Genomic DNA, 16,474 nt, shown 5'->3' on the forward strand with positions numbered 1-16,474 from the left:
ATAGCTTTTAAATTAAAATATTGATGTATTCTTCTTTAATTAACAATAATATTTTTAAAGTAACATGCAAAATCTTCAAAATTGCTAATTTGCTGAGTGATTATAAATTAAAAAAAACAAGTAATTATCATTAAATCAAATGCATTTCATTCTATTTTTAATTCAGTTTTATAATTGTAATTAAATAAAATATTTTAATTTTTATTTAAATTTTAAGTTTCACAATTTATCAATTTTAAGGTATTAAAATAACTCCATTTTGTGAAAAAATTTTAAATCAAATTATCCGTAATAAAAACTATAAATTTTAATTATAAAACTCATCTTATGCTTTTCTTAATGACAGTCGTGAATTATTAAATCTTTAAACGAAACAGCTTATTAAATATATTATATTAATTTCAAAGAGAACGGCTATATTAAATTTTATTGTTTAATTAGTTATGGATCAGTATACATTTTTTTTTTTTTTTATGTAGCGAACAGCTTAAGTTATAAATATCTGGAAAGTTGAACTTGAAAAATCGATAGGAAGTTGTTTACTAAATGACGATATTACTTTTTAATGTATAATATAACTTAAGAAAAGCACTTTTCCCGTAAACTTATTAGAGAAGATACATCTAAAAATGGATAACAGTATATCAAATTTATTGATTGATTTACTTACTCGACTGTGCAAAATATGTTGATGCGGGTCGTTACTCATCTGGTAATTTTAAAATGCAAACTATTGATCCGGAATTTGATTCTAATAAAAATTAACAATTTTTTTTTACTCGTTAATTATGTGCTTTATAAATGTTTTTCATCCATTTTTATCACTGGCTTTACTGTATAAGTAGGCCCACTAAAGTATATGTTAAATAATGGGCTGTATTAAAAAGGTAAATGAAATTTAAATTCTGAATGAAAAATTTTTATATTAAAATAAAATAAATTAGCTATTTGTGTGCAATTTGTATGAATAATAAAAGGAGATATTGATGAATGTAAACTATAAGCCTTCATTATTAATAACTCACCCTAAAACATAAGTAAATTATAATATTATATATTAGAAATTTTTAAAAGAAATTATCAAAGTATAAATAATACGAATAATATAATTTTTAAATAATAAAATTACAGTATTAATATAAATAATATAATATATTGGATGATATAAAAGTATTTTTTGTTAAACCGCATCACTTTCGGTATAATCATCGATAGGTTGAATTTTTGAAATTTGAAAATACTTGAAAAGCCTATTTAGAAATCTATTTTAATATGGACGATATTATTTCAAAGGACATTTATTTATTTATTTCATTATCACATTTATAATACTCCAAAATAACAATAAAATTTTCCTATTCTCCTATGGATAAGCAGGATGAATTTTCTTATGGATAAGCAGAATATTGTGCGCCAAATTAGAAAATTTACATAATGGCATAGTTTAAAAAGTTAATTTACTTTTAAAAGTTTAAATACTAAATAAGTGAATAAACTTTTATTTCATTTTTCAAATAACGCTTTTTGTATTCAATGCGGGACATTCGGTTGCGTGAGAAAAAATCAAACGTGCGAAATATTCTGTGAAATCGCACATGATATTATATCAGTTCACAGCAATTGCGAGTTTAATCCAATTAAGTGAATCAAAGCGACTTCATGCGTATTGCAACCACTGGCGAAGAAACGTCAATGTTAATTTCGTCCATTCCCCAAACTTCAAAAAAGGAACAGAAATTTGTTCAGAAGAACAATCTTCAGAAGATGTGCTACATATTCACGGAATATCGTAATTTTAATTTTAGAAGATTTTTGTATTTAATAATTAATTCGAATGATTTTTTTAAGTTTGATACTTTATTTTTAATGATTTAAATATTTAATGTAAACATAATAATTACCTAGCCCATAAAATGTTTTGAAAACTTTTTACTATCTGCTCATCATTTTTCCGCATATCGCCATATGAGAAAATGCTGCGTCACTAATTACACAATTTTCTGAATAGAACAAGAGCTATCTTGACCTCTGAAGAAAGATTCATGTAAAGATCACTAAGGATGGATGCCACGATGCCCCTTCTATGATGACCTAAATTTTTGAGGAAAAATTTTGGTAACCAAAAATAAATAGTATTATATATTATATATCATTTTGTTGTTATTTTTTCCCTTTTTGATGTAATGATGGAGCCAGTGAATACTCGGATCAGCCCATGGTCACAATATGTACTCAAAGCTATATCAAATGTTACATAAAAATGCCTATTATTTCTGAAAACTACTTTCATACGTTTCCATTTAAGCAATTAAATATGTATCGATAGAATAATCATAACACTTTAGAAAATTAGTATTTAAATTTAATCAGCTGCAATATATATAATTTTTTATTTAAACCATTTTGAAAAACCGAATAACAATTTTTGTTGTATCGAACTTCGCTTCCAACGCTAATGTGTTGGTAGATATCATTTTTTTTTGAGGAAACTGCTATTATTATTCTGTTTCCACAATAACAAACATTATTCATATGAAACCAGTCTGGGGTACTTTATTCAAGAATAAAGTATTCCAGATTGGTTCCATAGTAAAATTTACTTATAACTTTTAGCGAAAAGGAAAGTAATTCTACCGAAGACACTAAATAGTTTGGTTTTTACATCAAGTTTTAAAACGAACTTGTTTTTATTAATTTTATTTAGAACAGGTGTTCTCAACTGGGGCCCACATGGACCCTAGGGTCCATGTAATATTACTGGTTGACCACAGGAAAAAAAAAAAAAACGAATTGGGGTTCACAGTGATATTTTAGTGGTCTATACTTCAGAACAATTGTTTTACTGAGAATTAAATTTCTACAATTTATTGTCAATTTCTTTATTACTCATTTCTTGCATAAGGGTTAAAATATAAATTATTTAAAATATTGAATACGTATACGACTAGGGATTGCAATCCAGCAGTGTTTTCAATCCAGCTGGATTTTTGCTGGACCAACATTATTCCAGCTGGATACAGCGCGGATCCAGCGCAGATGTATTTTCGGTGCAATAAAGTGTTATCTATCTATCTATCCAGAAATTTATGGCTTTTTTAAAAAAGAAATAAAACATTTTTTTTAAAATACTTAAGAAACTTTTATTATTTAGACTGGTCACTATAAATCAGTAAAACTTCTTACACATTAAGGTAGTAAACTTAACTTTGGTTCGGTTTAACATTTGAGATAGAGATAATTAACTTTAAATGTTTAGTTAGATTATAATTATAATGTAATCTTTAAGTTAAATAATAGCAAAGGTAATTCTACTAATTAATATATATTAATATATTATAATAATGTAAGGACGGATAATCAGTGGCTAAGTGGCTATCAGTCTTACCAGTTTTCTTATATAGGCTCTACATATCAGTCTGTAGTTATTTATAACTAATCTAATTATTCGTGTTAATAAAGTAGTCAGTAAGTAATCAGTAGTAGTCTAGTAGTTAGTTATTATTATCACAATCATCAATCACATACATTCATATCATCATATATCTAAGGTACTGATACTCATTAATTTAATGAACTATTTAACCAACTAGGTAGTCTCAGTTTCTCACTAATTTTCACAATAAAATTGCCTTGCCTAGCCCACTAACCACTTATAGAATAAAAGTTAAAAACTCTAACTTAATAGAATTAGAGTAGAAGTTATAAAATATTAGTTTTGTCTTGAATAAACTATTTTAAAGGATTAAATAAAATTAAATCAATCACTTGTTATTTTTTTGACTTTTCTGGAAGTAGGATCTCAAGAAACAAATTATATTGATGGTGTTGTCTCCCAACCTACTTCTTAATGAACTGTATATATGTCCCGCTGCGGAGAAGGCTTTTTCTGCCTCTACGTTAGTTTGTTTCAGGGTCATCAAATAATCATAAATCGTTCCGTCACGTGATTCACTGACGTCACAACTGACCGTAAATTAGAATTATGCACCAGGACTAGGAGAGGAGTTACTTATTTTTTTTTAGCGCGAAGACACTTTATTTAGCGAAAGCGGAAAGTAAACTGGCAATTACATCAGCAGAGGCAAAAGGGCGGACAGTGCGGTGTAGAGAGGGGGTGTAGCACATGCCGCATTGAACGGCAACGTCACTCTCGCCGCCGAGAGATAGCGCACGTAGCAAAGCGGCAACACGACAACGTAGACTTTTGCGCTATTATTTAGAAAGTTAATTGAGTATTTGCGGATCCGCAGCGCTGGATCCAGCAGCTGAAGAATGCGCTGGATCCAGCTGGATTGCTGGATGAGGAATCCAGCAATTGCATTCCCTGTATACGACACATATCTCATTGACGAAGGTCAAAGAGAGATTATAAAGCCGGGGTTTGTTAGGAGAACCTTATACCCTCATGTCACTTGACAGTGACATTTCTGAACGTTTTCCTTTCTTTTTTAGTGAAAAATATAAGTTTTTTCTCTCTATGTGCAATGTCTATGGGGTCCACAAAAAAAAAAAAAAAAAAAAAAAAAATTAAGGGGTAAAGGGGTCCATGGGTAAACAATGGTTGAGAACCACTGATTTAGAATTTTATTAACATTTACAATTTTTTATAAAACCCATCGTTACCTCCAAATCAAGCTTTTTGCCATTTTATAATAGTTAAAAATAAAAAATTTTAAAAAATAAAGTATGATAACAGATGGCGTCACTAAATGTTTACGGGGAAAGTTAAGCAACTCGTTACTGGATTTTTTAAATTTGTGTAAAGAAAAAAGGGACATTTGGTGAAATAACTGCCATAGTTCAGAAAGATAAATGGAATATCAAAAATATACCAATTACTTATAATTATTTGCTTTTCGTACAATATTGCAACAAATCTTTCCAATAGCTTTATGTTATATGCTATAAATTGCATATAGATATTGGTACTGCGTGTGCAGAAGTGTGCAATATCAGATATTAAAATATCCGAACAGCATAATTAAAATATTCAGCATATGACACATCTTACGACACTTGAGGTTTTGATACTTTTTGGCACGTGACACTCCTTATTTCTCTTTCAATAGTTAATATTAAACAAACATTTTTTCATTTCTTTCGACTTTGCTCGGGTGCAGCTTTTTTAAAAGAGTTGTCGGCAGCCGAGCAGGGATTTATATTCGAAATGCATTCTATACAACGACAATTCCACGTGGACCTACTTGATTTTGCCGTAGTCTTTTAGATATTTTCCTGTGTGATAAGTTCCGATTTTAACGAATTATTTAATTTAAGAAGTACGACGATTAATATAACATAAAAGTTTAATTTACTTACGAATATATTAAATTATTGTTTCTCATTTCTCTCCCTTTTGTCCCGTAGGAAATAATAGGGCCTTTTTCACCATACCTGTCGTGTGTTCGGCCAGGCAAGTTAACTGGGTGACGAGGGAGGGATCCCAATACGCCCGGAATTCACTTCCTGTCCATTACATTAATGACGTAATTTTTAAATGATTAAAATCGTCAACATTTCAATATAAAAAACCAGGAAGATTGATATTTTTGAGAGAACGGATTTAAATTATGCAACATTCTTAAGGCATGGAACTATAACTATTTAAGATATAAAAGTTCGGTCGATTAATTTATCGACGCGAGACTCCGGTGCATTATATAGTATAGTCACGAACGAGCTAGAATATATTACATAGAGTGGCTGTAGCGACGCAATGTTTGAATCACAGTTAATGTGTGATTGAATACATACATGTCCACCATTTTTATTTTAGTCAAAGAGGCGTGCCATTTGTGTTGTGTAAAAGTGTGCGAAGGAAAAAAGAGTTCTAACCCTTAACTAAGATGGTGCGAGTCAAAATGACTCTACTTAGTTTTTTTTTTAAATTTTTAAAGTAAATAAAATATTTCTTTCTTTAACTCTTTATTTAAATGTTTTCAAACAAGACAAAATATTTTGTAGGGATAAATTAAACGCATTTCTAAACATTCTTAATTTTACTTTCCCGGCTGTTATGTATGTACAACATAACAAGAGAAAGCATTGGAATCGTGTCAAATTTCACCTTTAGTTTTTTGCAAATCTCTACGTTTTGAGACCTGAACTCAAAAGTCTAAAATAATAATAATAATAATAATAATAATAATAACTCTCCCATGGTCACCACCTGGTCGTGGTGGGAGAGCCCAGTAATTTTACTGATCCATAGGGCAATGCAGGCTGGAGCACAAGCTCCTGGTAGGGACACCCATGCCAGTAAGGTCTATGGGGAGAAATGAAGCTAAGAGTGACCACACCCACATTCAGTGGAGATATTTATTATGGTGATAACTAGATCAAAGTGTGATACCGGCTCGGACGTCGCCCGGGTTAACAAGGTCCGCGTTCGTGGGTTAGGCAGAGGCTCACGTTCGAAAAATAGGTCACAGTCTCCCTTGGTTACCGGTGGCGAAAGCAGCACCGGCCCAAGCATGGCTACTGCAATGCCCTCAACAGATGTGAGGAACCAACCCAGCCTTGGTGTTTCTGTGGCAATGCATCCACAGACCACAAAGGCTGGAAAACCACGCCAACGGATGAAATGGACAGTAGAAATGAACGAGTTTATCATCCGTACTTATTACACCATCACAAAACTCGAAACAAACATGACAGCATACAGACAACAACTACACCATAGATTCACACAACAGTATCCTCATCTCACTGTCACCGAACAAAGGGTTGTTGATCAAAAAAGAACAATTATACACAACAACCTTATTCCACAAACAACACTTGAACTTATCAAACAACAGGTTGCTGATCAAATACATCAACAGACAGAAACATCTAACATTAATGAAGATCATGTAACCTGTCAGGATAATCCAGCAACAAGCATTGATAATAACACACATACAACAATTACCACTAATGATACTACAGACACTTCCTCATCCATCACTGATAACATAGACTTGGATTTAGTTAATACGCTCTCACTTATATTTCAGGAAACACTCACTAAATATACAGGTACAGATCCCACACAACGACCACGAATACCAAAAATCAACACGTCAAAGGAAGTAGGAAAAACACTAAATTATGTAAACACTCACTTACTACCACACTACATTCATTCAATTTCTACACTCGCAGACATTCATACATTAGTTTATGCTGGGGCAGTCACAGTAGTGACACACCATGGACTGAAAGTACAGTCACAGACAAATACACAGAAAACACAATACTATCACAAGCCTGCCTGGCAGAGAAGAATAGAAACACAAATAAATGACATTAGACAGCAATTAGGCAGGCTAACACAATACACTAAAAACAACATAACACCCAAATTAAGGAAACAGCTCAAAAACATTTTCAAGAAAATAAAAACACACACAAAACATGAACATCACAACACACGCATCACAGAATACATTGATACACTAAAACAAAAACTTGCTGCCAAAGCACGTAGACTCAAACGATACAAAACATGTACACTACGAAAACAACAAAATAAATTATTTACAAACAATGAAAAACTCTTTTACAGACAAATTAATAACAAAGCAAACACTGATACACAGCACAGTGGCACACCAACAGAAGAAGAACTCACAACATATTGGTCTTCTCTTTGGTCCAGTGCTGTCACGCACAATGCCGATGCAGGCTGGATCGAGGAGGAGAACAGAAACTTGCACAACATACCAACTATGCCCTGTGCTGAAATAAACATACATGATTTCCAATACACTGTTAACAGAACACACAACTGGAAGACACCTGGTGTAGACAACATTCACAATTTCTGGTACAAAAAGTTTACATCACTGCACCAGGAACTAGCTAAACATCTAACACACATCATCATCAATCCACAAGACATGCCAAATTTTCTTACTCAGGGCATCACCTACATGAAACCTAAAAACAACAATACCACAGACCCCACACAATACAGACCAATTACATGTCTTCCAACACTCTACAAATTATTGACATCCTGTATTGCAAACAAAATATACAAACATGTTGAAGAACACGACATTCTAACAGAACAACAAAAAGGTTGTCGTAGAAACCACAGGGGATGCAAAGAACAGTTACTCATAGAGTCAGTCATTCTACGGCAAGCACACAAACAACACAGAAACATACACATGGCATATATAGACTACAGAAAAGCATTCGACAGTGTTCCACACAGTTGGCTGCTACATATTCTACACATGTACAAAATACATCCATCACTCATTGCATTCTTTCAAAACACTATGCAGCACTGGAGAACAACACTACATCTCAGGGCCCATAACACTTCCATACAAACAAACCAAATTTTTATTAGGCGAGGAATTTTTCAAGGAGATTCCTTGAGTCCTCTCTGGTTCTGCCTAGCCCTGAATCCATTATCCAACATGTTAAACAACACGCAATATGGTTACAATATCAGACACGAAAAAACAACACAGTATACACTGTCACATCTCATGTACATGGATGACATAAAACTTTATGCATCCACACAAAAACAACTTCATAAACTCCTACAAATCACACATTCATACACCAAGGACATACAAATGAAATTTGGCCTAGATAAATGCAAAACACTTCACATAGAAAAAGGAATCCTGAAGAAAGAAGATTTTGCACTTGGAAATGGAGTTATATTTATTGAATCCATGGAAGAGGGCGAGTTCTACAAGTATTTAGGATTCCAACAGGCCAAACTAACAGAACATACACAAATAAAGCAAAGATTAATTAAAGAATACCAAAGTAGGTTAAATGCTATTCTCAGAACACAATTAAATGCAAAACACACAGTTAAAGCAATAAACACATATGTCATCCCAGTACTCACATATTCTTTTGGAGTTATACATTGGACTCACACAGATCTTGAGCAACTCCAAAGGAAAACAAGAACAACACTTACTAAGCATAAACAACATCATCCTAAATCCGCCACAGAAAGATTAACCCTTCCACGTAAAGATGGCGGACGTGGCCTGATTGACATAGTTAACCTTCACTACAAACAAATACAGTCACTGCGAGAGTTTTTCTACAAAAAACAAGAAACATCACAATTACATAAAGCAGTAACTCTAGCAGACTCAAATAACACACCATTAAACTTACACTCACATCATATGGACACAACACAACATATAAAAAGCATAGACACCATTAAGCAATCGTGGGCTCGAAAGGCACTCCATGGCAGGCATCCTTACGATCTGGCCCAGGATTTTGTTGACAAAACTGCGTCAAACAGCTGGTTAGCTCGGGGATGCCTCTTTGGGGAGACGGAAGGATTCATGATTGCCATACAGGATCAGGTCATAAATACTAAAAACTACAGAAAACACATACTCAAAGATGCAACACTCACAAATGACACATGCAGAAAATGTCACATCATGCCAGAAACTATACAACACATCACCTCTGGTTGCAAGCTCTTGGCACAGACAGATTATTTACACAGACATAACCAAGTAGCAAATATAATACACCAAGAGCTTGCAAAGAAACACAAATTAGCAGACATCCACGAACCATACTACAAATACATTCCACAGACAGTATTGGAAAACAACAGACACAAAATGTACTACGACAGAGCCATAATCACAGATAAAACAATTTACCAGAACAGACCAGACATCACACTCATTGACAAACACAATAAAATCACATACATTATAGACATATCCATTCCAAACACTCACAATATACAAAACGCATGCACTGAAAAAATTAGCAAGTACACAGAACTCGCCCAGGAAATAAGGCATCTGTGGAGGATGGATAGGGTGCTTATTGTACCTGTAGTTCTCTCCTCTACAGGTGTCATACCACACACACACTACACAAAAGCCTGGGCACATTAGAATTGAATAGAAACACATACATCACTCTACAGAAGGCCACTATATTGAATACATGTCATATTGTGAGAAAATTCCTGAATACAGACACACACACTGATACACTTCTTTAATTTCTGTTTTGGTTACTATGCCTTGACTTTGGTCTGGCATAGTACTTAGCCACCGGTGTTAACCGAGTATATCTAACTTAACCCAACATAATAATAATAATAATAAAAGTGGAAAAATATTCCGTATGTGTGTGTGTGTGTGTGTGTGTGTGTGTTGGCGTATATAAGAAACAAAATTTGACATGATAACTTGTGTATAAGGATCATTGATGCTATTAAATTTTGGTGATTAAAAATTAAAGGGGTGGGAAGATAGAGCGGTGTCACGTATCATATCTCGAGAGATCGCACTTTTGTAAATGTTAATGGCGATGGTATTTGTTATTAACATTTACAATTTTTTAAAAACTCATCACTTCCTCAAAATTAATTAAGCTTTTTGCCATTCGATAATAATTAAAAATATAAAAAGCTATAAAGTTTCTTCTTTTAATAGTGAAACAAATGGTATTTATCACATCTTTCTTAATTATCCGCAATTAACAGAGACCGAGATTAAAACAGTTTATTTTATTTCGCCTACTTGACAATGCATTTCAAATTGGTAATTTACCAATCGTTTTTTTTTTGGGCTCACGGCTTCGGTGTCTGAGGTTTTTGTCTACAACATAACGAAGAAAAGGTTAGTTCGTATTAATATACTTTTGTTATCAAGAATGATGGATATAGTGAACAATTTGTGCACATCCTAATGGTGCAGTTTCTACATATCAGTCTCTTTTACTTGCTACATGTTTTCTTTGTCTATTTTTAATGGGCAAATGAAACACTTCTATTTCCCAGAATTATTAGATCCTTATTACCTCTTAGAAGGATTTTAACTTTAACAATGTGGTTCATAAAGTGACTAAGGTCAAAACGTAGTTTTTCATTTTAAATATTTTCACGAGTTGAAACCAACATTTTCACAAACAAACTATAACTATATTAAAAACACAATAACACTACTTATATCCTGCAAAAGAAAACAACGTACTGAGTGTGATACGGATCGGACTGACTGAATACACACACTGTAACTAAACAGTTATATGACTGAGAGTAAAGCCCTTCAAAACCTGGCTGGTACTTAGATTTTAAAAATATTGTTATATTGTGGATTAAGTAATACACTTACCACTTTAAACTCTGATCTTATCTTCTTTATGATAATTAAATAAAATCTAGAAAATAGCTAAATTCGAGATGAAACAATCTATATTTAAATGAGAAAATAGATTCTGAAGTGACAATCTTGCCTAACACGTGGCATAGACTTCAATGTTTTGACTTAAATGGCGGTCAATAGTACCCGTTGTTGCTTTTAAGTTTGTTTTAATACAGATTTAAAAGATATTTACATGCGATATCCTCGATTTGTAGCCATATTGCTTACATTTCAGTATCGCTATCACAAAATGCGGTGGCAGTCGCGAGAGAAAATTGATCTTTTTTAATTATTAGATTCCATCTTCAATCTCTATAATAGTTGGATTTTAGGCAACATACTGTATTACATAACACTGTCTGAGCAGCTACTGATATTTTTTACCTGTACTACTGATATATTTTTCCACTTCGAATCTCACACATTCAAAGTGGAAACTCTAAAGGAATTTTGCAACTTTGTAGAAACGATGTTGGGTTATGCTCAAACAAGTGGCTGCTGTTGAAAGTTATTAAAAAAACATTCGAGCCTTTAAAATCATATTTTCAATCTCAAGTTAAGTATTCCTGCTTAATTTCTTTGAAAATCCTTTGTCTGAAGTGTGGCACTACCGATTGTTTACAGCCAAGCTTTGGCATTCCGCAGTGAAAAAGGTAGAGGCAATCACCGAATTTGGGGAGAAAAAATCGGGTCAATCTAAACATCAATAAATTTTACTTAAAATAGTATATTTTAATGTATACGGACAGAAACTCCAAATTTATAGTGGAAGTTAATCAAAACATAAAATAAATCGTTAGTTATAATAAATGAATTTTACATTTATAAATTTGTCCAGCAATAGATGGCGCCACATCTTAGCTAAAAACTTATCAAATTTAACTTGCCGCTTCCGGTGTCCTCTGAAATTGAATTCTGTAAACATTTCTGATATTTATTTTAATTTCTCAAAAAATTTGGCTTTTTCGCAATTTAAATCGTAATTAAAATGTATGACGATCTGCTTTTTAATGTATAAAAATTGTGGAATACATAATACAGTCATGACGCTGGCCCACGCCAGAGTCGGTAAATTACCTGGTCTTTGGACTAAAATAGTTCAAACTTCGCTAGAGCGAGTATTTGACGCTAGTTGGCGCCTCGGTTGGCAGAAGAGCTTTGTTCTTTCTTTGGATATACTGGTAAAGTCAGTGATTTCGACCTATAATACAGCATAAGTCCGCATAAGTCGACACCTGGATAACTCGTCACCGTTGGTTAATTAGTCAGCTTTCTGTGGTCCCGGCCGACTTACATAGGTAATAATGTTATTAATGTTCAGTGGCGTGCCGTGACATTTGATGATAAGGAAGCTGTGTTTCTGTAAGAAGCCGACTTCCAGGGGCAGTCAGTTAATTGCGGGTCAGAAATGGTCTAGGGTCCATTTGGTTTGGTCAACTGGGTTGTTGACCAAGGTTTTCCACACCCTCCTGCAAAGGGGGAGAGTCCACTTTCTTCACCTGCAACTGGGTGAAGAAATATGTAGCTTGCACCCAGTGCTACAAGTGCTATGCCTTCGGGCATATCGCTAAGAGTTGTACGGCGGCAACTCAAAAATGTAGCCGATGTTCCAAAGACCACTCCTATAAGGAGTGTAAGGAAACCACATCTAAGTGCATTAACTGCACAAGCGCTAACGCGAAATTTGGCCTGCAGTTGAATACCAGCCACTCAGCAATGAGTGCCAACTGTCTGTGCTATGCGCGAAAACTCGAAAGGGTTCGGGCCAGGACTGACTATAGTCAGTAGTTAACAGGGATAACGAACAAATTCGCGTTCGATACCTCATCTTCTTACACACAAAGGGACAAAGAACGTTACTGCAGGGTACTGCAGTTTAACGCCGAAAAGCGCCGTGCCGCGACTGCCCAACTTAGGGTGGAAGTGGCCGAGCGGGAGATTGATGTTCTATTGATCCAAAAGCCGTACTTAGTACAAGGAAAGATTAGTGACCTATCACTTCAATGGAGCGTTTTTGCCCAAGAAGATGATGATTGTCGAGCCACAGTAATTCTAACACAGAGGAACGTTGATGTGTTTGCTCTCCACGTCTCGCGACTTGTGGTGGCCGTTGAAATACGGTCGCCCACCTGCACCTGGGTCGCGGTCTCCAGTTATCGCCCACCGTCATTACATCTGGGAGTTCTCCTGGGTGAACTCGAAGGGGTTGTCTCGCTCTGCAGTAAGCTTGTCTTGGCTGGTGACTTCAACGCCAAGCACTTGCTGTGAGGCTCACCTGTAGATGATCTCGACGGGAACGCGATGAAGGATACGGTGGGGGGTTGGGGGATGCACATCCTGAACGATCCGTTTGGGATTGCTACTTTTTCCTCCCCTTCGGGCGAGAGCTGGATTGACTTCACCATCATGAGCGGAGCAATGCTGAGACTGACCTCGCAGTGGGAGACTATCGATGCAGAAAGCTGTAGCGACCACCGCGTCATCTCGTTTGAGGTGGGGTGTGGTTTGCCCCAGTGGCCTAGTAAGCACTACAAGCGGACTGAAGGAAATTGCCATCGCTTCACCAAATGCCTTGTCGAAAAGACGGCTGATATCATCAATCTTGTCTCTGTGATAGAGAGTGTCGAGGACCTGGAGGAAGTTGTGGCTGAACTCACCTATGCAGTCAGAGGAGCGGGAGACCGCACACTTGTGTAGAGAAGGCCCAACAACCACCAGTCAGTTCCCTGGTGGACCCGGGAGCTGAGTGTCCCGAGGAAGTGCACGAGGGCACTCCGGCGATGCTTTCAACGCTGTAGGGACGATGACCTTCGGGCTACCAGGAAACTGGAGTTCCAGAGGGCTAATGCTGAGTACAAGTACAAGTTAAACGATTCTAAGAAGACCTCATGGCTCAGATTCTGTCAAGAAATCAGTGACGAGAACCTGTTCTGTCTACCCTACAAGCTAGTGGTGGGCAAACTCAAACGTAGTACGGTCTTGGGGCCCATTAAAAAACCCGATGGAACCCTAACCTCCACACAGGAGGAGTCGTAGAGGTACTGCTTCACTCGCACTTTCCGTACGATGAGCGGTCCGAGGACACTGAAGAACAGAGGCAGCTTCATAGCGATGCGGAGTTGTCCGTTCTTGAGGCTGTGACGCCAGAACCGGTGACTGACTCTGAGGTTGCCCACACCATCGGCAACCTAAGGAAAGGGGAAGCGCCTGGCGATGACAGAATCACGGCCGAAATGGTACAAGTTCTGCAACATGAACATCCTGGCTTGCTCTGTGTACTGTATCAGAAGTGTCTGCTCCTGGGACATTTTCCATTGCAGTAGAAGTGGGCGCGTCTTGTGTTTATTCACAAAAATAGGCGCCCGAAGAACGAACCTAGGTCCTACAGACCTGATCTTAGTCTTACAGGTCTTAGATCAGCCTGTTGCCAGTCCTGGGGAAAGTACTTGACAGAATTCTCAGTGACAGAGTGTTTTTCCATCTAAAGCGGAGAGGAATGTTGCATCCACAACAATATGGATTCCGCCCGAACACATCGACCTGCCGTGCACTACACCGAGCGATTGATCTGGTTTGCCAGAATCGCCTGCAGGGCCTCCATACGTTGCTTGTTTCAATGGACGTTGAGGGGGCATTCGACAACGTCTTTTTTTTTAACCTTTCCGCCCTGTGGGCACTAAGAGGGCCTCTTTTAGTAGGCCCATTATGGGTTTGGCCAAGCCCACAATAGGGCAACCAGATGGTGAGGGACGGGCCCGACATATCCGAATGGACCACCCCCTGAAAAATTCCTGGGGATTTTTCGACCCGTTCGGATTCGATCCCGGGTCCCCCAGAGTGGTAGGCTGCCACCTTGACCGCTCAGTCATCCGGCCGCTTTGACAACGTGTTGGTGGCCGTCCATCGTGGATGAACTGCAAAAGGCAAACTTGCCGACCACCCTCGTTGCACTTACCAGGAGTTTCCTGAGTAACCGCTGTGTAGTTTACGAGACACCGAGCAATAGGTATGAGAGGATACTGGAAAGGGTCTGTCCGCAGAAGTCCTGTATTGGGCCTCTTCTATGGAACGTTCTAGCAGACACAGCGCTGCGACTAGTCCTACCAGACGAAGTCCAGCTGCAAGCATATGCTGACGATCTGTTGTTAGTAGTTGCTGGCTACAGCCAAAGCAGGATGGAGACTTGTGGCAACGAAGCCATAGAATGACTCGTTCGCTGGGGAGAGCTGCATAAGCTGTCCTTCAGCCCCGAAAAATCGGAGGCCTTGATGGTGGCCCGGACTGGTGTGTTGGCTCGCCGACCAATATACCGGATTCGGGGCAACCCCATCAGAAGGGTGAATGAGCTAAAGTAACTCGGTGTTATCATCGACTAGACACTATGTTGGATGCCACATCTGAGGAGTGTTCGGGAAAGAACAAACCTTACGATAGCGGCACTATCGAGATTAACTAGACAGGACTACAGGCTAAGCGGGGAAGCGCTTCGATCTATCTACAAGATGAGTGTAGAGCGTGTTATCTGCTATGCCTGTGGGGTGTGGTGGAAAGATTCTGCCAATGTCAAACAGAACAGGACTCTGCTAACAATCCAGAGAGCCGCTGCTTTGCGGATCATTAGGGAGTACTGAACTGTGTCTACGGAGACGGCCCTAGTCTTGGCCGGGCTGCTCCCGTTGCCTTTGGTGGTAAGCCAAGAGGCAGCCTTCTACAGGACAACTATGGAGAGCATCGAGGCAAAGCATTGTAATCAGATGTACCTGGTCAGACTTAGACGTCAGACAAACGTGCTAAAGATCCATCTGGCCTATTGAATTGGACTCGACTGGGATGTCGGTGAACCGATACATATCGGCGTTGAAATATACACCGATGGCTCAAAGGACGGTAACTTAGTAGGAGCTGCATACTGCGTCTTCTCTGATGGAGTAGAAGTGCATTGTCAGTTAGTCAGACTGAACGAGGAGGCGTTAGTGTTCCAGGCAGAGCTGGTGGCCGTCGCGGGGGCATCCCAGTGGGTCTTAGAATATCCAGGCCCAGAGCTGGTCACGGTTTACTCAGACAGCCAGTCATCGCTTCAGGCTTTAAGCGACGGATACCACAGAGACGAGTTGGTACAGGAGATCAGAAATAGGGTACTAAGGGCAAAGCACGAACGACACGTTGCTTTGAGATGGGTCCGAGGCCACATCGGGATCCTGGGTAACGAGCGTGCCGACCAACTGGTCAAGGCGGGGGCCAGGGGCCCATTTGTAACGAGGACGGTGGAACCCTCGACAACATACTTAAAGGTACTCTACTGCAGTGATCAATGA

The 16,474-nt window shown here is 37.5% G+C and overlaps 1 protein-coding gene across 1 annotated transcript; it reads left to right on the forward strand.

The window, feature by feature from the left end:
* Positions 1 to 15,880: 15,880 nt before the first annotated feature.
* LOC136974348 (uncharacterized) lies at positions 15,881 to 16,474 on the forward strand. Its single transcript, XM_067269202.1, has 2 exons — positions 15,881 to 15,922; positions 16,043 to 16,474. The coding sequence occupies exons 1-2, from the start codon at positions 15,881 to 15,883 to the stop codon at positions 16,472 to 16,474; spliced, it is 474 nt and encodes a 157-aa protein (XP_067125303.1).

The sequence above is a fragment of the Centruroides vittatus genome, unplaced genomic scaffold (assembly GCF_030686945.1).
Source record: "Centruroides vittatus isolate TY-2023 unplaced genomic scaffold, ASM3068694v2 contig_347, whole genome shotgun sequence".
In the NCBI taxonomy this organism is placed as follows: Eukaryota; Metazoa; Arthropoda; class Arachnida; order Scorpiones; family Buthidae; genus Centruroides; species Centruroides vittatus.